A 25,847-nucleotide genomic window follows, 5' to 3' on the forward strand; every position below is an offset into this window, starting at 1 on the left:
ACCTTGTCAGTCCAGGAGTAAACCTTGTCAGTCCAGGAGTAAACCTTGTCAGTCCAGGAGTAAACCCTGTCAGTCCAGGAGTAAACCTTGTCAGTCCAGGAGTAAACCCTGTCAGTCCAGGAGTAAACCTTGTCATTCCAGGAGTAAACTTTGTCAGTCCAGGAGTAAACCTTGTCAGTCCAGGAGTAAACCTTGTCAGTCCAGGAGTAAACCTTGTCAGTCCAGGAGTAAACCTTGTCAGTCCAGGAGTAAACCTTGTCAGTCCAGGAGTAAACCTTGTCAGTCCAGGAGTAAACCCTGTCAGTCCAGGAGTAAACCCTGTCAGTCCAGGAGTAAACCCTGTCAGTCCAGGAGTAAACCTTGTCAGTCCAGGAGTAAACCTTGTCAGTCCAGGAGTAAACCTTGTCAGTCCAGGAGTAAACCTTGTCAGTCCAGGAGTAAACCTTTTCAGTCCAGGAGTAAACCTTGTCAGTCCAGGAGTAAACCTTGTCAGTAGGGTTGGGCAGTATCCATATTTTCATACAATTTCTGTACCATACCGGGGTATACAGTGTTACCAGAAGTGCATACAGTACAAGGGGCAAACACTATTTCTAAAAGTTACTAACACTATTTAAAAAAAAAAAAAATATATATATATATATATATATATATATATATATATATATATATATATATATATATATATATATATATATTGTCAACAGGGATCTTGATCCAAAAGGGGATAAAAAATCTCTGCTGTAACCAAGAAGCTTGATGTTGACATCTAGCCAATTCCATAGCAAACAGACGCCTCACAAGTCCTCAACTGGCAGCTTCATTAAATAGTACCCGCAAAACACAGTCTCAACGTCAACAGTGAAGAGACGACTCCAGGATGCTAGTCATTTACAACATTAACAATGTCTACACTGTATTTCTGATCAATTTGATGTTATTTTAATGGACAAAAAAATATATTTTCTTTCAAAACCAAGGACATTTCTAAGTGACCCCAAACTTTTGAACGGTAGTGTACAAGTACATATTACCTCGACAAACCTGTGCCCCCTGCACATTGACTCTGTACCGGTACCCCCTGCACATTGACTCTGTACCTGTGCCCCCTGCACATTGACTCTGTACTGGTACCCCCTGCACATTGACTCTGTACCTGTGCCCCCTGCACATTGACTCTGTACCGGTACCCCCTGCACATTGACTCTGTACCTGTGCCCCCTGCACATTGACTCTGTACCGGTACCCCCTGCACATTGACTCTGTACCGGTACCCCCTGCACATTGACTCTGTACCTGTGCCCCCTGCACATTGACTCTGTACCTGTGCCCCCTGCACATTGACTCTGTACCGGTACCCCCTGCACATTGACTCTGTACCTGTGCCCCCTGCACATTGACTCTGTACCGGTACCCCCTGCACATTGACTCTGTACCGGTACCCCCTGCACATTGACTCTGTACCTGTGCCCCCTGCACATTGACTCTGTACCGGTACCCCCTGCACATTGACTCTGTACCTGTGCCCCCTGCACATTGACTCTGTACCGGTACCCCCTGCACATTGACTCTGTACCGGTACCCCCTGCACATTGACTCTGTACCGGTACCCCATGTATATTGCCTTGCTATTGTTATTTTCCTGCTACTCTTTAATTATTTTGTTTCTTTTATTTCTTATTCTTATTTTTTTGGGCGGGCGGGGTGTTTTTAATTTTTTTAAACTGAGTTGTTGGTTAGGGCTTGTAAGTAAGTATTTCACTGTAAGGTCTGCACCTGCTGTATTCGGCGCATGTGACAAATACGATTTGATTTTGAACGCTAAAACACGAGGCTTTGTGTATAAAGCATGTCTGGATGGATAGGGAGTAGCAGACATCAAATATCTGCCTGCTTGCTTCACAGTCACTGGTGATCTAAATGACATCAACTCATATCATGGTGTATCGCTGTAAGCTGTCACCAGTTGTAACCCAGGGACAGCTACATTCTCCTGACACCATGACTGCTTCTCTTTTATCGATGGTGACATGGAGGCACATAAGTCACCCTGAGACATGTTTACACTCTTTGTTGTGGTTTGAAGCATGTCATGATTTGCATCATCATCATGATGTGGCGGGTGACACATTGCTTCTTGAAAGTCCAATATCTTGAAAACTTGACTCCTGACATGCAAAACATTTTGAGACCGTATCAACAGTGCACTAATGGAAGAAAATACCAAAATATAAAGTTTTCCTTTAGGCCATTTTTGAAACATACCAAAAGTAGGCAATATTGTACGCGTTTCAGGTGTTGATTTGTTGTTGTTTAAATACAATCCTGTTTCTATGTGTGTGCTCCAGGTTTACTACCTCCATCTCTGTCTCTCTCTAGGTTTACTACCTCCATCTCTGTCTCTCTCCAGGTTTACTACCTCCATCTCTGTCTCTCTCCAGGTTTACTACCTCCATCTCTGTCTCTCTCCAGGTTTACTACCTCCATCTCTGTCTCTCTCCAGGTTTACTACCTCCATCTCTGTCTCTCTCCAGGTTTACTACCTCCATCTCTGTCTCGATCCAGGTTTACTACCTCCATCTGTCTCTCTCTCCAGGTTTACTACCTCCGTTTCTCTCTCTCCAGGTTTACTACCTCCATCTCTGTCTCTCTCCAGGTCTACTACCTCCATCTCTGTCTCTCTCTAGGTCTACTACCTCCATCTCTGTCTCTCTCTAGGTCTACTACCTCCATCTCTGTCTCTCTCCAGGTTTACTACCTCCATCTCTGTCTCTCTCCAGGTTTACTACCTCCATCTCTGTCTCTCTCCAGGTTTACTACCTCCATCTCTGTCTCTCTCCAGGTTTACTACCTCCATCTCTGTCTCTCTCCAGGTTTACTACCTCCATCTCTGTCTCGATCCAGGTTTACTACCTCCATCTGTCTCTCTCTCCAGGTTTACTACCTCCGTTTCTCTCTCTCCAGGTTTACTACCTCCATCTCTGTCTCTCTCCAGGTTTACTACCTCCATCTCTCTCTCTCCAGGTTTACTACCTCCATCTCTCTCTCTCTCTAGGTTTACTACCTCCATCTCTGTCTCTCTCCAGGTTTACTACCTCCATCTCTGTCTCTCTCCAGGTTTACTACCTCCATCTCTGTCTCTCTCCAGGTCTACTACCTCCATCTCTGTCTCTCTCCAGGTTTACTACCTCCATCTCTGTCTCTCTCCAGGTTTACTACCTCCATCTCTGTCTCTCTCCAGGTTTACTACCTCCATCTCTCTCTCTCTCCAGGTTTACTACCTCCATCTTTGTCTCTCTCCAGGTTTACTACCTCCATCTCTCTCTCTCCAGGTTTACTACCTCCATCTCTCTCTCTCTCTAGGTTTACTACCTCCATCTCTGTCTCTCTCCAGGTTTACTACCTCCATCTCTGTCTCTCTCCAGGTTTACTACCTTCATCTCTGTCTCTCTCCAGGTTTACTACCTCCATCTCTCTCTCTCTCCAGGTTTACTACCTCCATCTCTGTCTCTCTCCAGGTTTACTACCTCCATCTCTCTCTCTCTCTCCAGGTTTACTACCTCCATCTCTCTCTCTCTCTAGGTTTACTACCTCCATCTCTGTCTCTCTCCAGGTTTACTACCTCCATCTCTGTCTCTCTCCAGGTTTACTACCTCCATCTCTCTCTCTCCAGGTTTACTACCTCCATCTCTCTCTCTCTCTAGGTTTACTACCTCCATCTCTGTCTCTCTCCAGGTTTACTACCTCCATCTCTCTCTCTCTCTCCAGGTTTACTACCTCCATCTCTCTCTCTCTCCAGGTTTACTACCTCCATCTCTCTCTCTCTCTAGGTTTACTACCTCCATCTCTGTCTCTCTCCAGGTTTACTACCTCCATCTCTGTCTCTCTCCAGGTTTACTACCTCCATCTCTGTCTCTCTCCAGGTTTACTACATCCATCTCTGTCTCTCTCCAGGTCTACTACCTCCATCTCTGTCTCTCTCCAGGTTTACTACCTCCATCTCTGTCTCTCTCCAGGTTTACTACCTCCATCTCTCTCTCTCCAGGTTTACTACCTCCATCTCTCTCTCTCTCCAGGTTTACTACCTCCATCTCTCTCTCTCTCCAGGTTTACTACCTCCATCTCTCTCTCTCTCCAGGTTTACTACCTCCATCTCTCTCTCTCTCCAGGTTTACTACCTCCATCTCTCTCTCTCTCTCCAGGTCTACTACCTCCATCTCTGTCTCTCTCCAGGTTTACTACCTCCATCTCTGTCTCTCTCCAGGTTTACTACCTCCATCTCTGTCTCGATCCAGGTTTACTACCTCCATCTCTGTCTCTCTCCAGGTTTACTACCTCCATCTCTCTCTCTCTCCAGGTTTACTACCTCCATCTCTGTCTCTCTCCAGGTTTACTACCTCCATCTCTCTCTCTCTCCAGGTTTACTACCTCCATCTCTCTCTCTCTCCAGGTTTACTACCTCCATCTCTCTCTCTCTCCAGGTTTACTACCTCCATCTCTGTCTCTCTCCAGGTTTACTACCTCCATCTCTGTCTCTCTCCAGGTTTACTACCTCCATCTCTCTCTCTCTCCAGGTTTACTACCTCCATCTCTCTCTCTCCAGGTTTACTACCTCCATCTCTGTCTCTCTCCAGGTTTACTACCTCCATCTCTCTCTCTCTCTCCAGGTTTACTACCTCCATCTCTCTCTCTCTCCAGGTTTACTACCTCCATCTCTCTCTCTCTCCAGGTTTACTACCTCCATCTCTCTCTCTCTCCAGGTTTACTACCTCCATCTCTGTCTCTCTCCAGGTTTACTACCTCCATCTCTGTCTCTCTCCAGGTTTACTACCTCCATCTCTGTCTCTCTCCAGGTTTACTACCTCCATCTCTGTCTCTCTCCAGGTTTACTACCTCCATCTCTCTCTCTCTCCAGGTTTACTACCTCCATCTCTCTCTCTCCAGGTTTACTACCTCCATCTCTGTCTCTCTCCAGGTTTACTACCACCATCTCTGTCTCTCTCCAGGTTTACTACCTCCATCTCTGTCTCTCTCCAGGTTTACTACCTCCATCTCTCTCTCTCCAGGTTTACTACCTCCATCTCTGTCTCTCTCCAGGTTTACTACCTCCATCTCTCTCTCTCTCCAGGTTTACTACCTCCATCTCTCTCTCTCTCCAGGTTTACTACCTCCATCTCTGTCTCTCTCCAGGTTTACTACCTCCATCTCTGTCTCTCTCCAGGTTTACTACCTCCATCTCTCTCTCTCTCTCCAGGTTTACTACCTCCATCTCTCTCTCTCTCTCCAGGTTTACTACCTCCATCTCTCTCTCTCTCCAGGTTTACTACCTCCATCTCTCTCTCTCTCCAGGTTTACTACCTCCATCTCTCTCTCTCTCTCCAGGTTTACTACCTCCATCTCTCTCTCTCTCCAGGTTTACTACCTCCATCTCTCTCTCTCTCCAGGTTTACTACCTCCATCTGTCTCTCTCCAGGTTTACTACCTCCATCTCTCTCTCTCCAGGTTTACTACCTCCATCTCTGTCTCTCTCCAGGTTTACTACCACCATCTCTGTCTCTCTCCAGGTTTACTACCTCCATCTCTGTCTCTCTCCAGGTTTACTACCTCCATCTCTCTCTCTCCAGGTTTACTACCTCCATCTCTGTCTCTCTCCAGGTTTACTACCTCCATCTCTCTCTCTCTCCAGGTTTACTACCTCCATCTCTCTCTCTCTCCAGGTTTACTACCTCCATCTCTGTCTCTCTCCAGGTTTACTACCTCCATCTCTGTCTCTCTCCAGGTTTACTACCTCCATCTCTCTCTCTCTCTCCAGGTTTACTACCTCCATCTCTCTCTCTCTCTCTCCAGGTTTACTACCTCCATCTCTCTCTCTCTCCAGGTTTACTACTTCCATCTCTCTCTCTCTCCAGGTTTACTACCTCCATCTCTCTCTCTCTCTCCAGGTTTACTACCTCCATCTCTCTCTCTCTCCAGGTTTACTACCTCCATCTCTCTCTCTCTCCAGGTTTACTACCTCCATCTGTCTCTCTCCAGGTTTACTACCTCCATCTCTCTCTCTCCAGGTTTACTACCTCCATCTCTGTCTCTCCCCAGGTTTGCAGATTCTATCCGGGGCATGCTGAAGCTCATCCTGGTCCTGATGATGGCTGGTGCTTCCCTGGCCTCCACCTGGTTCACATTAACCTGCCTGACCAGGCTCACACACCTACCCTCCACTGCAGGTAGGCCTAGTAGAGCATGGTTTCCAGAGAATCCTAGAGCCACAATGGATACTTCAATGGATACTTCAATAGCAGACTTGTCCTTTAGATGTAGGAAGGGACGCATGGACCGAGTAAAGCAAGTACATCTCCTGTTTCTGTAGCGTGAGGCAGATTGATGTACAAGTACACCGCCTGGACAGGACTCTTGTCTATCGCAGGGCCAAGCATAGGTCACATTTGTACAGTCTTTGGTATGACTCGGCCGGGGATGGAACTCCCAACCCTCCAATCTCAGGGCAGATATGGACTGCGATGCAGTAGCACATTAGCAGTTTCCCTTGAAACAAACAAACATATGAACTTCACATTCACCAGCTCTAAGCATTCTCATCCATCATAATTTTCATGCTTGTCATCAGTATTTTTTTCAATCCTCTCGCTACTGGCTGACAGTGCCAAACTAACAGACCCCAGGATTGCCCATCCATCTGGTGTACTGTGCATGGGTGGTATTATACATAGCTCTGGTAGGAGCCTCTTCCACATTACACACCTCTCTTTGTTATCCCTTTTTTGAAATCCTCAGCTTGCGCACATAGTAAATTAATAATAATGTGTCTGTTTTTTACACAACTTCACTGGTTTTGTTCTTCAACGAAATCTATTATCATTCATGTAATAGTGATTCGCTGGCCTCCCGAGTGACGCAGTGGTCTAAGGCACTGCATCGCAGTGCTAGAGACGTTACTCCAGACCCGGGTTCATTCCTGGGCTGTGCCACAACCGGCCGTGGCACATTTGGCCCAGCATCGCCCTGGTTACGGGAGGGTTGGGCCGAGGGGGCTTTACTTGGCTCATCGTGCTCTAGCGACTCCTAGGCCGGGTGTCTGCAGGCTGACCCCGGTAGCCAGTTGAACGGTGTTTCCTCCGACACATTGGTGCAGCTGGCTTCAGGGTTAAGCTGGCGGGTGTTAAAGAGCGCAGTTAGGCAGGTCATGTTTCAGAGGACGCATGACTCCACCTTCACCTCTCCCGAGCTCATTGGGGAGTTGCAGCGATGAGAAAAGATCGTAATTGGAATATTTTTTTTTGAAGGGATTCGCTGACAGCGTGGGGTCTTCCCTTGGACACATTGGACACATTCTTCATGGTTCTACTACCATACTTCCTCTACTGAAAAGTCTAAAATGTTGCGATGAAGCGGCACCATGCCCTGGGGATCAACTAGCTACAACCTGGGAGAGACTGAGACAGAGTGGGAGGAACAGAGCAGCCGTGGGACACTAGAGGTTGTCTGTGTTTGATACCAGCCTGTCTTAGAGCAGGACGGGGGTGGTTGAACAAAGGGATGATGAGAGGGAAGAGGGGATATTCTTTCCGGATTTGATGACTGTGTCGTCGGTGCAGTGGCATCGCCTCAGTTCCTCTGTGACAGCGGCAGGCAGGCAGGCAGGCAGGCTGTGTCCTCTGAGGCAGCATTGTGATTTAGAGCGGTGCTGGCTAATGAGGAGTTGATTTGGCCCAATCTGCAGTGATAAAGGAGACGGAGGAGACTGAGCCATGTTCTGTTCCAAATGGTACCCTATTCCTTATATAGTGCACTACCATAGTACTCTGGTCAAAAGTAGTGCGCTTTATAGGGAATAGGGTGCCATTTGGGATGTAGCAATGCTCTGCTCCACGGTGATGGCTTAATCTCCTCCCCCAGCCCAGGGCCCCCGAGCTCGGCCTCAGAGCAGCTGAACCTCGATCAGTGGTGGCCAAGACACACAGGCACACAAGCACGGACACACGCAGACACTGTGCGCACACATACACACACACACAAATGCGTACAAGCAAATTGGGGACAAATATATACAGACACACACACACATGCGCGCGCGCACACTAGATGAGATGCACACACACACACGGGCACCCGTACACACATACAAACACACACACACACACTGGGGGAATCGGCCAGCAGCATATGGCACTTACCAACGCAATTTGCCTGTGCCCTGAGAATAACTAACTGTAGTCAATCTCATGAAAACACAAGCTGCACAGCAGGTGGGTTTGCCTGTGTTTTCCCCCCATCCACCACCCACTGTTAAACCACCATTGTCTTAGCTGGAATGACATTATGACTAAGCTTTGATGTGTAACAATGAGAACTTGGAGGCCTTCTCATGGTGACACTGTTCTTATGGTCACACTAGACTAGTGTCATCTCGTACTAGTTAAAGTGCCATATGTAAAATACTTTGACACCTGTTGATGTAAAAAGGGCTTTATAAGTCACATTTGATTGGTTAACCCATGAATCCCTGTCCTCTGCTTTATAAAATGTGATGATTGATTGATTGATTAACCCCCCTCCCCTCTTCCCCGCAGCCACCCTGTACACCTCCTGTATCCTGGTGGGCATCTTCATCAACAGTAGTGTGCCCATCTTCTTTGAACTCTTCATCGAGACCGTGTACCCCGTGCCAGAGGGCATCACCTGTGGTGTGGTCACCTTCCTCGGTAACTTGGTCACCGGCTGCCTCCTCTTCTTCCTCACCTTCTACAGCACAGGTAAGACTGACGGGTAGAGTACAGCTACAACACAAGATGGAAGAGAAAGAAGTGGATAGGAGAGCGCTCTAGAGCAGTGGGTCAGATTTACATCCAGGTCAAGAGGTCAGATGTGCCTACATATCCACTCAGGATCATTTTCAATCTTAACAAATAGATATAAGAATTAGATTCCTAGACTTTTTAAGATATAATATTTATTTTGATTATAATAATTTAAAAAAATGTTTTATCTCTCCCAGCCTGGTATTCATTGTCTTGGTCTAGCGTAGGTTCATGTATCATTTGTAAGTAGAGCACAGTACAGAGAACAGACTATCTCTACCTCTATTTCTCCTATTTTTCTTTTTCTATTACTTTATATTTCTACAGGCTCCAGACCTGCTCCTTGAGCCTGTAGAAATATAAAGTCAGTGGATCCGAAGCAACAATGCTCCCCCCACTGTGGGTGCATCCCAAATGGAACCCATTTTCCTCCATAGTGTACTGCTTTTGACCAGGTCATGGTCTATGAAGGGACTAGGGTGTCACTTGGGAAGAAACCTCTGTTTCTCTCCTCTGTTAGCTGAGCTACATTCTGTTTGCAGAGCTCTTCTTTGTCTGATTGTCTAACCTTCCAGTAAAGGCTAATCACAAAGCCACTCAGGTGGAATGATGAATAATGCTTCTAGAACTTGACAGTATTCCCCCCTCAAACCCTTTTGAGTAAATAGATAGAATATATACGTACACATATTTGTGTGTACTGCATTACTATTCGTGAGATTCACTGGGTCCCCCAGAGTACAGGGGGTGTACAGTCTGGCTGGTCCCCCAGAGTACAGGGGGTGTACAGTCTGGCTGGTCCCCCAGAGTACAGGGGGTGTACAGTCTGGCTGGTCCCCCAGAGTACAGGGGGTGTACAGTCTGGCTGGTCCCAGGTAGACACAGTGTCGACTGTCAATAGCCAGGCTGTGTCAGACGGAGATGTCTGTACTGTAGGATCAGCAAACGGACACAGGCCTCAAAGTATACATTTTCCTCTTCTAGTTGTTGGTGGTGGTGGTGGTTGATGACATCTTGGTAGATGTGTACAGAGGGGTCTGTGCTGGATGCTGCCCATATGGTGGGAACTGTGAAGGGAACTGTGTTGGCAGCATCCTACCCTCTTTCCCTCTGACACCCAGGAGATTAAACTGAGATGAGAGCGCTTTGGCGCAGCTTTAGCTTTTAAAATATAACCCTGTTGTGGTCACAGACAGTAGTGTGGTTTATGTTACCCGTGGGTCTCTCGCTCCCTCTCTTCTGCACTGAGTGATGCTCAGAGACTATACCCAGCTGAGACTGGTCTGAGATCTATAGTTAAGGGCCCAAGACATCTTGAGTTCAGACTCTTGTGGTATTCCTGTGAGGACTGGACACTCTTGATGACTGCCAGTAGCTCTGCCCTATAGAAGTAGAGCAGTTGGTGTTCCTCAGGAGTCAGTGTTAGGAACAATTAATACGATATGTACATGTCCCTATAGGAATTTAGACCATTGGTTTACATGTATTTGAGACGACTTATTAAAAGGTAACAGTAAACATGTTGTCCCCCACGAATTATACAATTTTGTAAATATTGGCTCTCTATGGCAAGACGCATCATTCACCCAAGTTTTGTCAAAATCGGGCCAGTGCTGTCTGAGATATCGTGTGTGACAAACGTACAAACGTACTAACGGACGGAGACGTATCCACAGTCCCCTCCCCGATTTCATTATGGGGGACAACTACGACTTAATCCAGTTCCTGTTGTATCTGTTTTGTTTATCAACCAATGTGGATGAACGGAGGATAACATTCAACCACCACAAAACAGAGATTTGTGAGGAATAGGACAGTATGATGGCACAGGTGGTTGGTCGCATCTTAATTGGGGAGGATGGGCTTGTGGTAATGGTTTGAGCAGAATGAGTGGAATGGTATCAAATGCATCGAACACATGGTTTGATGCCATTCCATTTGCTCTGTTCCAGCCATTATTATGAGCCATCTTCCCCTCAGCAGCCTCCACTGTATGATAGGGCTACAATATTTTCTTTTTTACCTCTAATTCATCCTTCATTCATTTCAACCTTATACAGTAATCGATGTGGCATATGCGGTGGTGTGGAATTAAAAGCAGAAGAATTCCATATAAATCTTTGCCTTTTCAAAATCAACCCCGCTCCATCCTTCATTTTAAATTGGCAATCTCAGGCTCAAAGATGTTCATTTATTTTTTGGTTACAGTTGATTTAAAATTTCCATTCGCTGCTCACTGCCAAAATAACAGATTCTGAAGTATCAATGATTTAACTGATTCAATGTTTTTATACATATTGTTTTAATATTGAAGGGTTGCAAGGGTCTCGGCTCAGCGGGTCCCAACTTCCTTCTATTCCAGCAGGGTATTTCAGCGGGTCCCAACTTCCTTCTATTCCAGCAGGGTATTTCAGCGGGTCCCAACTTCCTTCTATTCCAGCAGGGTATTTCAGCGGGTCCCAACTTCCTTCTATTCGAGCAGGGTATTTCAGCGGGTCCCAACTTCCTTCTATTCCAGCAGGGTATTTCAGCAGGTCCCAACTTCCTTCTATTCCAGCAGGGTATTTCAGCAGGTCCCAACTTCCTTCTATTCCAGCAGGGTATTTCAGCGGGTCCCAACTTCCTTCTATTCCAGCAGGGTATTTCAGCAGGTCCCAACTTCCTTCTATTCCAGCAGGGTATTTCAGCAGGTCCCAACTTCCTTCTATTCGAGCAGGGTATTTCAGCGGGTCCCAACTTCCTTCTATTCCAGCAGGGTATTTCAGCGGGTCCCAACTTCCTTCTATTCCAGCAAGGTATTTCAGCGGGTCCCAACTTCCTTCTATTCCAGCAGGGTATTTCAGCGGGTCCCAACTTCCTTCTATTCGAGCAGGGTATTTCAGCGGGTCCCAACTTCCTTCTATTCCAGCAGGGTATTTCAGCGGGTCCCAACTTCCTTCTATTCCAGCAGGGTATTTCAGCGGGTCCCAACTTCCTTCTATTCCAGCAGGGTATTTCAGCGGGTCCCAACTTCCTTCTATTCGAGCAGGGTATTTCAGCGGGTCCCAACTTCCTTCTATTCGAGCAGGGTATTTCAGCGGGTCCCAACTTCCTTCTATTCCAGCAGGGTATTTCAGCGGGTCCCAACTTCCTTCTATTCGAGCAGGGTATTTCAGCGGGTCCCAACTTCCTTCTATTCGAGCAGGGTATTTCAGCGGGTCCCAACTTCCTTCTATTCCAGCAGGGTATTTCAGCGGGTCCCAACTTCCTTCTATTCCAGCAGGGTATTTCAGCGGGTCCCAACTTCCTTCTATTCCAGCAGGGTATTTCAGCGGGTCCCAACTTCCTTCTATTCCAGCAGGGTATTTCAGGGTGCCTCCCAAATGGCACCCTATTTCTCTATATAGGACTGAATCTGTCTGAACACATAAATGGAGACAACATACAGCTATAGTTGTTGGTACTTTAGATGTCATCGTCTCTGTGTTTGTGATTTAGCTATGGAGTGGTGGGTGGAATACAAAGTAGGGAGCCTTATTGTGAAGTGTAGCGTCAAAGATTCCTCGTCTATGTGGAGGAGTTAGGGGTTGTGTTGGATAGGCAGCTATATCGTTGGGTTTGCTGCCAAGACTTCTACAAGGGAATCAGACAGAAAATAATTGCCGCTTTTCTTTTTCTTTTAAACTTAGTTTTTGTCAAACTTTGCAGTATTTGTCTGAAATACAACACTATGAGATTAATAACATGTTATTTGGCTTATCTGTAATTCCTAACCTTTTGTGAATGTTATGGCGGCGTCGGAGACTGTAGCGCCACGTTGATCCATAACAAGCCTTTTGTTTTGCAGTTGCACTTTTATTTCTGGGATGTTTTTGAATGATCATCATGGGAACAGCTGACAGTATAATCAAACACACCCTATTAGGAACACACAGTCATATTAAACCGTCTTAATGTCTACCCACCCAGTCTGAACATTCTGACAGTAATAGAAAATAATTATTCTCATTTTGTTTCATTGAACGTTTTATGATTTCATTTCATTTATTTCTGGCTAATGTCAGCCAGTCAGCTAGCTCCGTTCCACTAAAAAACAGCTCTGTAAAGTGAGAAGACATTTAACCAGCTCTGAAAAGCTACATCCATTTTAAAACGCAGCATTATCGGCCACAATTAGGAATAATTCTGGTATGATAAGCGGCTTTGGCTGATGGCGCAGGGTGAGGCGTCAATATAGCCAGAGGGAGAAGTGAAAACATCATTTCAATTGTCCTTTCTAACTGTCAGTTAGATATTATCACTGAGCTACTGGAGCTATGATAGCCTGCATCAACATATGTCCCCCAGAGGCTCTTTCATTATTCATGTACAGAAAGGGAAATAGATTCAGTCCACTCCTATTCCCCTGTGTATTGCTGTTCAAGCAACTTTCTACACACTACAGCCCCACCACTCCTCACTGACGATGTCAGAGGGACCATGACCGCACAAGCCACTTAGCCCTTTCTTTACCACCAAATACTTGTTGGTAAGCATACAAAGACACATTAGCATTCATTCAGACTCCACACCCGTTCACATATCTCTCCTCCCTTAATCTCCTATCTAAATGGATGAATCAGGGGCAGGCAGGCTGTGGTGACAACACAGTCAGAGAAACACAACTCCGTTAACAGGCCTCCACACCACTGCCACACCAACAGGAAACAGGTTACTGAGCTAACTTGATTAATGACTGTGCTACTGCACAATGGAACATCCTTCACCTTTTCACTTCTTCTTTTGTCTTTCACTGTGCTCTGGACCCACAGATGTTCTCTCTCTGTCCACTGTGCTCTGAACCCACAGATGTTCTCTCTCTCTGTCCACTGTGCTCTGAACCCACAGATGTTCTCTCTCTGTCCACTGTGTTCTGGACCCACAGATGTTCTCTCTCTGTCCACTGTGTTCTGAACCCACAGATGTTCTCTCTCTGTCCACTGTGTTCTGGACCCACAGATGTTCTCTCTCTGTCCACTGTGTTCTGAACGCACAGATGTTCTCTCTCTGTCCACTGTGCTCTGAACCCACAGATGTTCTCTCTCTGTCTCTCTCTCTGTCCACTGTGCTCTGAACCCACAAATGTTCTCTCTCTCTGTCCACTGTGCTCTGAACCCACAGATGTTCTCTCTCTGTCCACTGTGTTCTGAACCCACAGATGTTCTCTCTCTGTCCACTGTGTTCTGGACCCACAGATGTTCTCTCTCTGTCCACTGTGTTCTGGACCCACAGACGTTCTCTCTCTGTCTCTCTCTGTCCACTGTGCTCTGAACCCACAGATGTTCTCTCTCTGTCTCTCTCTGTCCACTGTGCTCTGAACCCACAGATGTTCTCTCTCTGTCTCTCTCTCTGTCCACTGTGCTCTGAACCCACAGATGTTCTCTCTCTCTGTCCACTGTGTTCTGGACCCACAGATGTTCTCTCTCTGTCCACTGTGCTCTGAACCCACAGATGTTCTCTCTCTGTCTCTCTCTCTGTCCACTATGCTCTGAACCCACAGATGTTCTCTCTCTGTCCACTGTGTTCTGAACCCACAGATGTTCTCTCTCTGTCCACTGTGCTCTGAACCCACAGATGTTCTCTCTCTGTCCACTGTGTTCTGGACCCACAGATGTTCTCTCGCTCTCTCTCTCTCTCTCTCTCTCTCTCTCTCTCTCTCTCTCTCTCTCTCTCTCTCTCTCTCTCTCTCTCTCTCTCTCTCTCTCTCTCTCTCTCTCTGTCTCTCTGTCTCTCTGTCTCTCTGTCTCTGTCTCTGTCTCTGTCTCTGTCTCTCTCTCTGTCTCTCTCTGTCTCTCTCTCTGTCTCTCTCTCTGTCTCTCTCTGTCTCTGTCTCTGTCTCTGTCTCTGTCTCTGTCTCTGTCTCTCTCTCTGTCTCTCTCTCTGTCTCTCTCTCTGTCTCTCTCTCTGTCTCTCTCTGTCTCTCTCTGTCTCTCTCTGTCCACTGAACCCACAGACGTTCTCTCTCTGTCCACTGTGCTCTGGATCCACAGATGTTCACTCTTTCTGGCTTCAGGAAGAGGCTCTTTTTGTACCCTAGTGGAGACACAAATGAAAGGATAAGCAAGAAAAAATATTATTTTCCTTCACATTGTCCTGAGGTGGAGCCTCTCTCTTTCTTACTCTCTCCCGTATGTCCCCTTCCCCTCTGGACACTATGAATGTTTTCTGTGTAAGTATAGGCAGCAACAATAAGTGAAAGAGTAAGCCAAAAAGGCCTATTTTTTTTTTCTCCTGTGTGCAATGCACCCTTGTCTCCTTCACCTTACCCTGGTGGAGAGGTGGATCTATTCTGGCTGACTCACTCTGAGATGTGCCAGAGGGCCAAATCATATAATTTACCCAAACAGGCCAAACGGCTGACCTAGCTTGAGTCTCACTTCTCACCCATCGATTGAGCCGCTCACTTCAGGGGCAATTGATCAACTGCATTATAGGACTGGGCAACTGAAATTGAAATGCCCTGCAGGGGGAATTAAGATGCATGCTCCACTCAGTTTGGTGTGTTTTGACCTCATTTCTCTATATTTAGTCCTGCTGGTTCTTTATCAGGGCCCTGCCAGCTGCTGGAGGGCTGTCATCTTCTACCTTATCAGGCCGTGTGGTTCCTGTCTTAGTGGTAGGGGTGCTGGGCACCCCGCTCAGTCTCTCTCTCTCTCTCGTTTAGTCTCCCTGTTTCTCTCTCTCTCTCTCTCTCTCTGCTCTCTATCTTTCTGTCTCTGTCTCTCTGTTTCTCTCTCTGCTCTCTCTCTCTCTTTCTGTCTCTGTTTCTCTCTGCTCTCTCTTTCCGTCTCTCTCTCTGCTCTCTCTCTCTTTCTGTCTCTCTCTCTGCTCTCTCTCTGCTCTCTCTTTCTGTCTCTGTTTCTCTCTCTGCTCTCTCTCTCTTTCTGTCTCTCTGTTTCTCTCTCTGTTCTCTCTCTCTCTCTCTTTCTGTCTCTCTCTTTCTCTCTTTCACTCTCTGGTCTCCCTCGCTCTCTCTGGTGACTCTCTTTCTCTCTATTCCGTCTCTCTCTCTCCCTCTCTCGTTCTCTCTCTCCCCCCACCCACACCTCTGCATCATGTTGAGAGGGCATGCCTAGTGCTGTGCAGCTGAAAGGAGACCTATCGATTTCTTTCTGGGGCAGTAACAGGAAGTAATGTGTCTGTCAAGTGTGTGTGTGTGTGTGTGTGTGTGTGTGTGTGTGTGTGTGTGTGTGTGTGTGTGTGTGTGTGTGTGTGTGTGTGTGTGTGTGTGTGTGTGTGTGTGTGTTAGAACCATGGCTCACACCAATTAGTCCCACTCTACACGTGTCTTTCCATTACCTCTTCATTACAGGCTAGCTAGGGCCACTGGCGCTTAAACAGCAAAACAGGAGGGAAAAGGAAAAACATTGGGGTTCAAGTTTAGTTCAATGCTGAAAGGGAAAACAGGCCATTACTGACATTATTTAGATGCATGACACAAAGTTCAGCCAATTTCTGAACGATGTCACCCTCTAGTCTACACATTGCATGATTAGGGCTTGTTTTGAGTTAACGGACATGAATAACTTCCACACATTAAACTATTAGAACACATTATACTACTACTATTGCATGTCGTTGGTTGGGTTTATACACAGTCATGAAGTCAATACTTTAACTATATGATTGGTTGTTCTTGTCGTCTGTTATAAAGGTCATTGTGATGTACAGTAGTGTACCGGTCATGTCTTGCCTGTAGTGAGCATAGAGGAACAGATGTAATGAGTAACCTTCAGTGATCTAATGAACCTTTTCCATCTCTCCTCAGAGTTGTCGTGGCTAAACTGGTGTTTGACGGGCTCCTGTGCCTTCAGCCTCGTCCTCATCCTCTTCTTCAGGGAATCCTACGACCGCCTCTACCTAGACGTCTTTGTCTCAGTCTGACACACACACAAAGACTGGAACAAGAGGAGAACAAAGACAGGAACATTTGAAACACACTGCACAGAGAAGAAGAGGAAGAAAAAATTGATTTCAGAAGTGCAACCTTGCGCTCTTTTACGTTTTAAGTATAACTGTAGTTGTAAACGTGTAATATGATGGTGATTCATTGTGATTTCCTTGTAGCCAATGAGAAGCACCAGCCAAGGGCCTCAGACAATTAGTCATTAATGTTAACTCTTTATCAGTGTCGGTCTGTTGGTCCTCTGATGCAGCATTGTCTTGTCTTTTTTTATAATGTAAACTACAATGGGACCTGGTCATGGCATGATTAGGGACTGTTGTTGTCTAAAGATGCACTCTGTGGCAGGTGGTTTCCCTGTGGCCTGGCTGTCCTCTGATCTTAATGAGAGAAGAGAGGCCTGATTGGCAGAGCAGCTCTAGCAGCCAATCAGCAAGCCCCACCATGCCAGTCTGTGCTAACAAGGGACCTTATAGCATTTTATTGTCACTCATAACTGCTGGTTATGAATTGCAGGGGGGTAAAACTGTCAAACTAAGCTGTTTTGTAGAATTACCTGTGATATTACATGTCTTTTAATAGTGACATATGGTCGCCTTTTTTTTACTATATCCCCCTCTCTCAAGACTTATGCAAGACATTTTTTCTCCCTATGGGATTGAATTGATTGGAGGCCGTGCAGGTTCCTGCCAGTGTCGTCGGCTATGATTGGACACCACCTTGGTGCACGCCAGTGTCTTGGGATATGATTGGATGAGCCCCAGAGACCGCCTCTCTCTGCATGCAAAGTCACTGCTTTAAACTCTCATCTCTGTGTGTGTCGAGGCTCTGCTGGTCTCCTGGTGTTACCACACAATCCGTTTTAATGAGCAGTTCAGAATATGGATGTTTGAAGTAGCAGTTTCCCCGTGTCATTCTGACCTGACAGCAGGAGTCAGACATTTTGGTTTGGAGTTGGTTAATATGCAGACGAACATTTCAAAATTGCCAAATATTTTTTGTTGTAGCTGTTTACAGTTTGTTATACTATATAGGAGATTTTTGAATTTTGAACTAAACTTGTTTCAGTGAGAAAGGCATGTTTTTAAAAATGGTTTTAACGTGAAATATTTCTCAGTAGAAATGTCCATTATTATTTCAGATATGTATTTATTGAGGGATCAGAACACTAACACAGTAGATATAGAGACAAATACAATGAAATATGTGAATACTGCTGCTGCACAGCTGAGACTGTGGCTGATTCTGTGGAAACCACAAACTATTAAGTCACTTAATAAGTCACTTATTAAGTCCCCAAGAAGCTGCTCTACATCTACCGCACAACATTCACCAGCAGTAGTCACTGTGCTGAGGACACTGACAACAAGAGGCAGGTAGTGGTTCGGTAAGCACCTCCTTGCCTCGACGGTCAGGGATGGACTTGGATGGGATGCTTACTTTCCCACAGAGAAATAACACAGATATTGAACTGATGTTCAACATGAAAAAGAAGGGAACGGGAAAAAACCACCTATGCCCAGATTGTGGAGTGACTGGTCCTGAAAGGCACTAATCTACAAGGGACTTAAACAGGGAACTTATTTTTTCAACATGCCCCCTGCCCGTGCACAAGTGGGGGTACTCCCCAAAACCACTCACCAACTCCCATTACTCGGCTGTGCCACAGACAAACCACAGAAAATATGTTTTTCCTTGGTGATACTGTATATAGTATGTACAGTTGAAGTCGGAAATTTACATACACCTTAGCCAAATACATTTAAACTCAGTTTTTCACAATTCCTGACCTTTAATCCTAGTAAAAATCCCCTGTCTTAGGTCAGTTAGGATCACCACTTTATTTTAAGAATGTGAAATGTCAGAATAATAGTAGAGAGAATGATTTATTTCAGCTTTTATTTCTTTCATCACATTCCCAGTGGGTCAGAAGTTTACATACACTCAATTGGTATTTGGTAGCATTGCCTTTAAATTGTTTAACTTGGGTCAAATGTTTCAGGTAGCCTTCCACAAGCCTTCCCTAATAAGTTGGGTGAATTTTGGCACATTCCTCCTGACAGAGCTGGTGTAACTGAGTCAGGTTTGTAGGCCTCCTTGCGCGCACACACTTTTTCAGTTCTGCCCACAAATTATCAATGGGATTGAGGTCAGGACTTTTATGGCCACTCCAATACCTTGACTTTGTTGTCCTTAAGCCATTTTGCCACAACTTTGGAAGTATGCCTCGGGTCAATGTCCATTTGGAAGACCCATTTGCAACCAAGCTTTAACTTCCTGGCTGATGTCTTGAGATGTTGCTTTAATATATCCACCTAATTTTCCTACTTCATGATGCCATCCATTTTGTGAAGTGCACCAGTCCCTCCTGCAGCAAAGCACCCCCACAACATGATGCTGCCACCCCCGTGCTTCACGGTTGGGATGGTTTTCTTCGGCTTGCAAGCCTCCCCCTTTTTCCTCCAAACATTATGATGGTCATTGTGGCCAAACAGTTCTATTTTTGTTTCGTCAGACCAGAGGACATTTCTCCAAAAAGTACGATCTTTTTACGGTGGTTTTGGAGCAGTGGCTTCTTCCTTGCTGAACGGCCTTTCAGGTTATGTCGATATAGGACTCGTTTTACTGTGGATATAGATACTTTTGTACCTGTTTCCTCCAGCATCTTCATAAGGTCCTTTGCTGTTGTTCTGGGATTGATTTGCACTTTTCGCTCCAAAGCATCTCCTTCCTGAGAGGTATGACGGCTGCGTGGTCCCATGGTGTTTATACTTGTGTACTATTGTTTGTACAGATGAACATGGTACCTTCAGGCGTTTGCTCCCAAGGATGAACCAGACTTGTGGAGGTCTACAATTTTTTTTCTGAGGTCTTGGTTGATTTCTTTTGATTTTCCCATGATGTCACGTAAAGAGGCACTGAGTTTGAAGGTAGGCCTTGAAATACATCCACAGGTACACCTCCAATTGACTCAAATTATGTCAATTAGCCTACCAGAAGCTTCTACAGCCATGACATAATTTTCTGGAATTTTCCAAGATGTTTAAATGCACAGTCAACTTAGTGTATGTAAACTTCTGACCCACTGGAATTGTGATAGTGAAATAATCTGTCTGTAAACAATTGTTGGAAAAATGACTTGTCACGCACAAATTAGATGTCCTAACCGACTTGACGAAACTTTGTTAACAAGACATTTGTGGAGTGGTTGAAAACAAGTTTTAATGACTCCAACCTAAGTGTATGTAAACTTCCGACTTCAACTATATGTTCTGAATGGCGTTTGTCCTTTCCTTTCTCCTTGTTAATTTTTTAACTCCCCTTGTACAGTAAGAGTTTTTCTCTTTACCTCGTGGGGTCGTTCCACCAATTCGGTGCCTTTTGATAACTAACTTAAGAAAGAAAAAATAACAAAGAAAAAAGTATAATTTCACCTAATTTTAACATTCTGTCAGAGCACATGTTCAGTTCACAAAAACACATTTTCCCATCTCAATAGGTGAAATTACAAATATATTTCTAGCCTGTCTATGTATGGGTAACAGGGTTGACATGTTATGCCTGATCCGCTCAGAGTAGAACCATCTCACCTGCTTTTACGCTATGATTTGGCTATTAGATGTTTAATGTTTCTTTTGAAAAAAATATTTAAAAGAAAGAGTTTCACCATATTACAATGAGAGTTCAGTTCACGTTACAGGGTAGACCTTTAGAATGAGGGACAGATGTAAATGAATCCCTAATCACACAAAATAAATAATCATCTTCAGAAATTACTTTGTCAAAGAAACAAAATAACTAGGGCTTTACAATGATGGTGAGAACCTGTGGGGATTAAGTGGGTTAAAAATCTTCCTAGAAGTCAGAGGGAAGACAGAGGGACATGTCAAAATGCTGAATTGTGGCACTTAATCAAGACTTTATTTATTTATTCATTCAGATTGATTAAATTCTACATGTGGTCTATGTTAAAGGGCACTTCATTTAATATAACAGGCTTTTGAAATTCAATATTGATGCACAATTTCTACTTAAAATATCAAAGGGATGCCAAAGGCACTCTTCGTGGAACGACCCAGTGATAGAACACTTTGTTTTGTCTTTATGCTCTTTACCTTCAAAACCGTGTGATATGTTGCCTTAATTCCCTGTGATCTGTGCATTCTGTCCTCTCCACCCACTCTGTGATGAGGTAGTCAGTATGTGTACAATAGTGAAACTCGTTCCTATTACACTGCTTGTCGTGTGTTTTGGGGGTATAGATGTTATTGTCCTGTAAAAACAAATGTATGTGAGATTTTAAGTAGCTTATTAAAAATACATTTTGAAATACAGTATACCCACTTCTCTTCTCCTCCATCATCCACTGTTCTCCTCCCCTTCATGTTCTATTTCACAATGAATGCAACTGTAGACCAAGTGTAAAAGTACAAAAAACTGCATGACATTTCACCTTCTTTTCTTCCAGGAAATGTCAGAAATCATTTCCCCATTTCCAGTTAATGAAACAAATGAAGATCAACATACATGACCTCACTAGTGTAAAGTCCATGAAGACGCCTATTCCGTCTAGAAGACACACACAAGACCCTCTCCCAGCTGTGCCTGAAGTCATATGTAGGCTACGATCAGGGCTGAATATTGGACTCTGGGGTCCCCATGCATGCAAAGGGAGGTGACCTGCTCTGGCTCATTCTGACTCACTGGCTCTCTGGATACACTAGATGCTATGATTGATTTTAGTTGCAGAGATTCTCTCTTTCTCTCTCACTCATGTTTCTCTCTCCTCAATGGAGAGATTTGTTATCTGACCCATAGGTGTGTGTGTCTGATTGATCTCTCTCCTAACCCCTCTGTCAGGTGTTGGAGTTGAGTGCAAGATGTTCTCAAAGACAAGAGATAGAAGCTACTGGGAAGCTGTATGTCCCAGATCTGGATAGCCTGGTCCCACTCTGTGCTGTCTTACCAACTTCTTGTGACAAAGACCATAAGAGTTGGCAAGACAGCACAAACAGATCTGAGACCAGGCTATGGTGCAGCACAGCACTCTGCATCATGGTGTGCCTCAGCCTGGATCAGAACACGCAATACACAGTGCTCATGACCCAGGGGGTGAACTGGAATTCAACAGTACTCTGTGGCAGTGGTTCCCACACTGTGGGTCGGGGCCCTCTTGGGGATCGTGGCAGGTGTCCAGGTGAGTCGCGGGATGAAAATGTATTTTTCAGAAATACATTTTAGGGATAGAAAAACGCTTTCAGCGTAAACTTAAATGACTAAAACCAAGTAAAAAGTATAATGAAAAGATAATGGACCTCTATAGTTTTTAATAATAGCCTATAGTCTTTAAGAATTTACAATCAACAAAATAAAAGCTTGACAATCAGAGCCCCATTGATTTTGAGCATAAGAACACAACATTAGCCATGTAAAAATGTGTAGAATTGGATGAAATTAGCTTATAAACTGCAATATTTTCTCTCAAGTTCTATGGCAAAATGCGTATAATTGCAGGAAATTAGCTTTAAAACTGCAACATTTTCTTTCAGCTCCATAACAGGATGTGTGGAATTGCAGGAGTTTAGCTTTGAACCTGCAAATACTTTTTTTAAATTCTTTGTTTTGTGTACGTTTTTATCACTGCTCAAACGTTATGGTGGGTCGCGAATCAGACACCTCAGTTGGTGGGTCATGAAGCAAAACCGTTTGGGAACCCCTGCTCTATGTGAATAGAGAGGGCCTCAGTCAAACACACAATTATTTAGCTTTTAGGGTAATTGGATTGCAGTTCATTGCATCAGTGCAAAAGGCAAGAATAGTATTTATACTGTAGTGTAGTAAGCGTGGATGCAGGAGCCTCCATGTTATATTGTCAAAGAGAGAGAGATAGGGCAATGATGCAGACAGTTTCAATTGTTCAGGAAAACAAAACACAACAATTTGCCTGTTTAACACACACAACACACACAACACAAACACATCTTTGTTGTTGACAGCAGGTCTGTTAGGAGCAGAGAAGCCTGTTGGAAACAATAGTTTTCATTGTCTGACAAGCAATTTGGTGATTTTCTTTTTGGCTTTGTTCTCTCTCTGTCTTTCTATCCCCCCGTTGTTGTTCCTGTCTGTCATAGATTTTGAGACCAAATGGCTGGCTGGTAGAAAATAGGCCTCCCTGTCTGCCCAAGTGACATTTTTATACCCCATCATTTGTTTTCCATTCCAACTGCCACTCTTCATATCTGTGTTGTTTCTTTTATGATATCGTTAGTTTTTCCCCCCTTATTTTTTATGGAAAAAACGCTTCGCTTCCCTCCATCCTTGGCAAGCATGCAAGTCTCCTGTGTCTCTGTCTCCTTGGGACTCCCTTAGCTACAGTATGTGTCTTAACTGAAAACCTTGGATTATGAAAAATGGGCTACGCTTTCAAATGGCTCATTTAGCATAAATGCTATCATATTGGCTGTAACTTATCTTCTACATATTACTGGGCTGTAGTGTTGATGAGGATGGATGGGTTTAGGGGCCGGAGCTACGAGCTGCATGACAGCTGGATCCTAATTGGAGTATCCATCATGAGTGACTTTGAGGTGTATACACACATGCAAACACACACACACCATCAGAAGTGACTTTGAGGTGTTCCCTAGCATGTGTCTGGTACCATCCAGCCTCTATCTTTTGGGGACATATATTTAAATAAATCCCAACATGTATACAATTTTAACCAGAAGACTGAGGATGGGGGGATAAGGGAGACAGAAGAGAAGGAAACAGATGGCCTTGTATGGATGTGTGTGAGGGGCATACTTGGAAGGAGATTAGCAGCTGGCAATATATAAAGAAATTCCAGGCCCCATATTCATAAAGTGTCTCAGAGTACCTCATCTAGGATCATATACCCCTTGTCCTATTCATTATGATCTAAAAGGCAAAACTGATCCCAGATCAGCACTCCTACTCTGAGACGCTTTATGAATAGGTTAGATGTTAGACATTTTACTTTTGATTTCATCTTTTGACTTCCTCTTAAGATAGCTAGACAACCACATATCACAGCCTCAGTTTGTCGGGGCATGGAGTCTACAAATTGTCAAAAGCGTCTATGATACAAACTCTCTTTTTCCTGTCCACCCCAAAAAGAGCTACAGTACATCAATATTTTCAACACTTCCATTTCTAACTGTAAAGGGTTGAGAAGAAAAAGCAAGCCGACAGCCAGACCAGAGTTCAGTCTCCTAACTGTAATGTGGGGAGACAAGGCCTAACGGAATCAGCATGTCCTCAGAGTAAAGGCAATTATGATAACCAGGCAGGCGGAAACGCCACGGCCAGGAGAACACTGGACTCTTTGATCTAGCAGGCTTCCTACTTAAATCACACACACACCTACAGAGAGATGCATGCCTTTCTTAGCTAATGCAAACAGGCTCACAGAAAGTCACCCCCGGAAGCCTGGCTATACCTCTGTGGATTCCTGGGGAGCAGTGTCTTGCATGCACTCACACACAGATGCACTCACGCACACACATACAGACCTTCTCCTCCTCCCTTCCCTTCCCCTCATCAAAAATGAACATGTTTTTTGTTTTGTTACATGTGGCTACCGGACAGCATGGTTACCTTTGATTGCTGTGTTCAGACAATGTGACTCAGCACCCTGAACAAAGTTTAGGAGGGGGTACAGCCAGGGACTAAGCTTAATTTCTACCTCTGGATGAAAACTTTGCAACCAGGGTTTGGCTGACTAGTGAATGTCTGAGAGCTGCAGTCAGCAGGCGACTGGACAACTGGGAGTTCATGGTGGCTCAGCAGGGGTTTGGGTGACTGAACGGTTGGGAGCTGCAAATGCACAGTCAGTAGGCAACTGAGCCACCATGGTGGATCAGGTACTTAGTTTCCTTTGTCCCTCTGAATGATGTGGCAGTCAGAGTTTTGGGTAGGGAATGTCTGTGGGGGATGTAAAGGTACAGTTAGTAGGCGACTGAGGGTCCATGATGGATCCGCAGGGAATTGGGTGACTGACTGGGAAAGAGACAGTCAGAGGTGTACTCAGTGGAAAACTGGGCATCCATGGTGGATCAGTAGGGGTTTGGGTGACTGAATTGCTGGGGGATGCAGAGGCACAGCTTCGTCCCTCTGGATAAAAAACGTGTCAGGGTTTAGGTAGGAAACGGCTGGGGGAGAGTCAGAGGTACATTCATTCAAAGGTGCAATCAGCAGCCAACTGGGCATTCAATGTGTGTGTCACCAGTTTCATTAACCTATAGTCCCCTGTCCCTGTGGCATGGCGGAGTGGCACTGAGACCTCTGCTGTGACCGGCTGCTGTCACAACAGCTGTTCCAGACCATCACCGGCCTGGCGCTGACGTCAAGGACTCTAAGTCAGATGGGCTCCAAGTATCTGTCACACACAAGAGGGAAGTTTCTCTACTGCTGCTCTCTTAGAGGAGGGGAGAGAGAGGGGGGGGGGGGGGGGGGAGAAAGTAGGAGAGAGAGAGAGAAAGAGAAAGTGATGAATATTGAGGTAGAGTGCTTGAAGATGGAGGTAGCATCTCTCTCTCTCATTCGGAAAGTATTCAGACCCCTTGACCTTTTCCACATTTTTTTATGTTTACAGCCTTATTCTAAAATTGATTAAATTATTTTTTTCCCTCATCAATCTACAGTCAATACCCCATAATGACAAAGTGAAAACAGGTTTTTAGAAATTTTAGCAAATGTATCACAAATAAAAAACTGAAATATTACATTTACATAAGTACTCAGACCCTTTGCTATGAAACTTGAAATTAAACTCAGGTGCATCCTGTTTCCATTGATCATCCTTAAGATGTTTCTACAACTTGATTGGAGTTCACCTGTGGTAAATTCAATTGATTGGACATGATTTGGAAAGGCACACGCCTGTCTATGTAAGGTCCCACAGTTGACAGTGCATGTCAGAGCAAAAACCAAGCCATGAGGTCAAATTAATTGTTTGTAGAGCTCAGAGACAAGATTGTGTCGAGACACAGTTCTGGGGAAGGGTACCAAGACATTTATGCAGCATTGAAGGTCCCCAAGAACACAGTGGCCTCCATCATCAGTTTGGAACCACCAAGACTTTTCCTAGA

General features: G+C 45.0%; 1 protein-coding gene across 1 annotated transcript in view; it reads left to right on the forward strand.

Annotated features, from left to right (window-relative positions):
• The window catches only part of LOC129821105 (solute carrier family 49 member 4-like), a 72,647-nt gene extending 51,579 nt beyond the window's left edge, over nucleotides 1–21,068 (forward strand). Inside the window, exons 7-9 of the mRNA XM_055878402.1 lie at nucleotides 6,094–6,221; nucleotides 8,586–8,768; nucleotides 16,600–21,068. Coding sequence (XP_055734377.1) covers nucleotides 6,094–6,221; nucleotides 8,586–8,768; nucleotides 16,600–16,715 — 427 coding nt within the window. The 3' untranslated portion in view covers nucleotides 16,716–21,068. The remainder of the gene's footprint in view (nucleotides 1–6,093; nucleotides 6,222–8,585; nucleotides 8,769–16,599) is intronic.
• The last annotated feature ends 4,779 nt before the right edge of the window (nucleotides 21,069–25,847 follow it).

Source organism: Salvelinus fontinalis, chromosome 23, assembly GCF_029448725.1.
Source record: "Salvelinus fontinalis isolate EN_2023a chromosome 23, ASM2944872v1, whole genome shotgun sequence".
In the NCBI taxonomy this organism is placed as follows: domain Eukaryota; kingdom Metazoa; phylum Chordata; class Actinopteri; order Salmoniformes; family Salmonidae; genus Salvelinus; species Salvelinus fontinalis.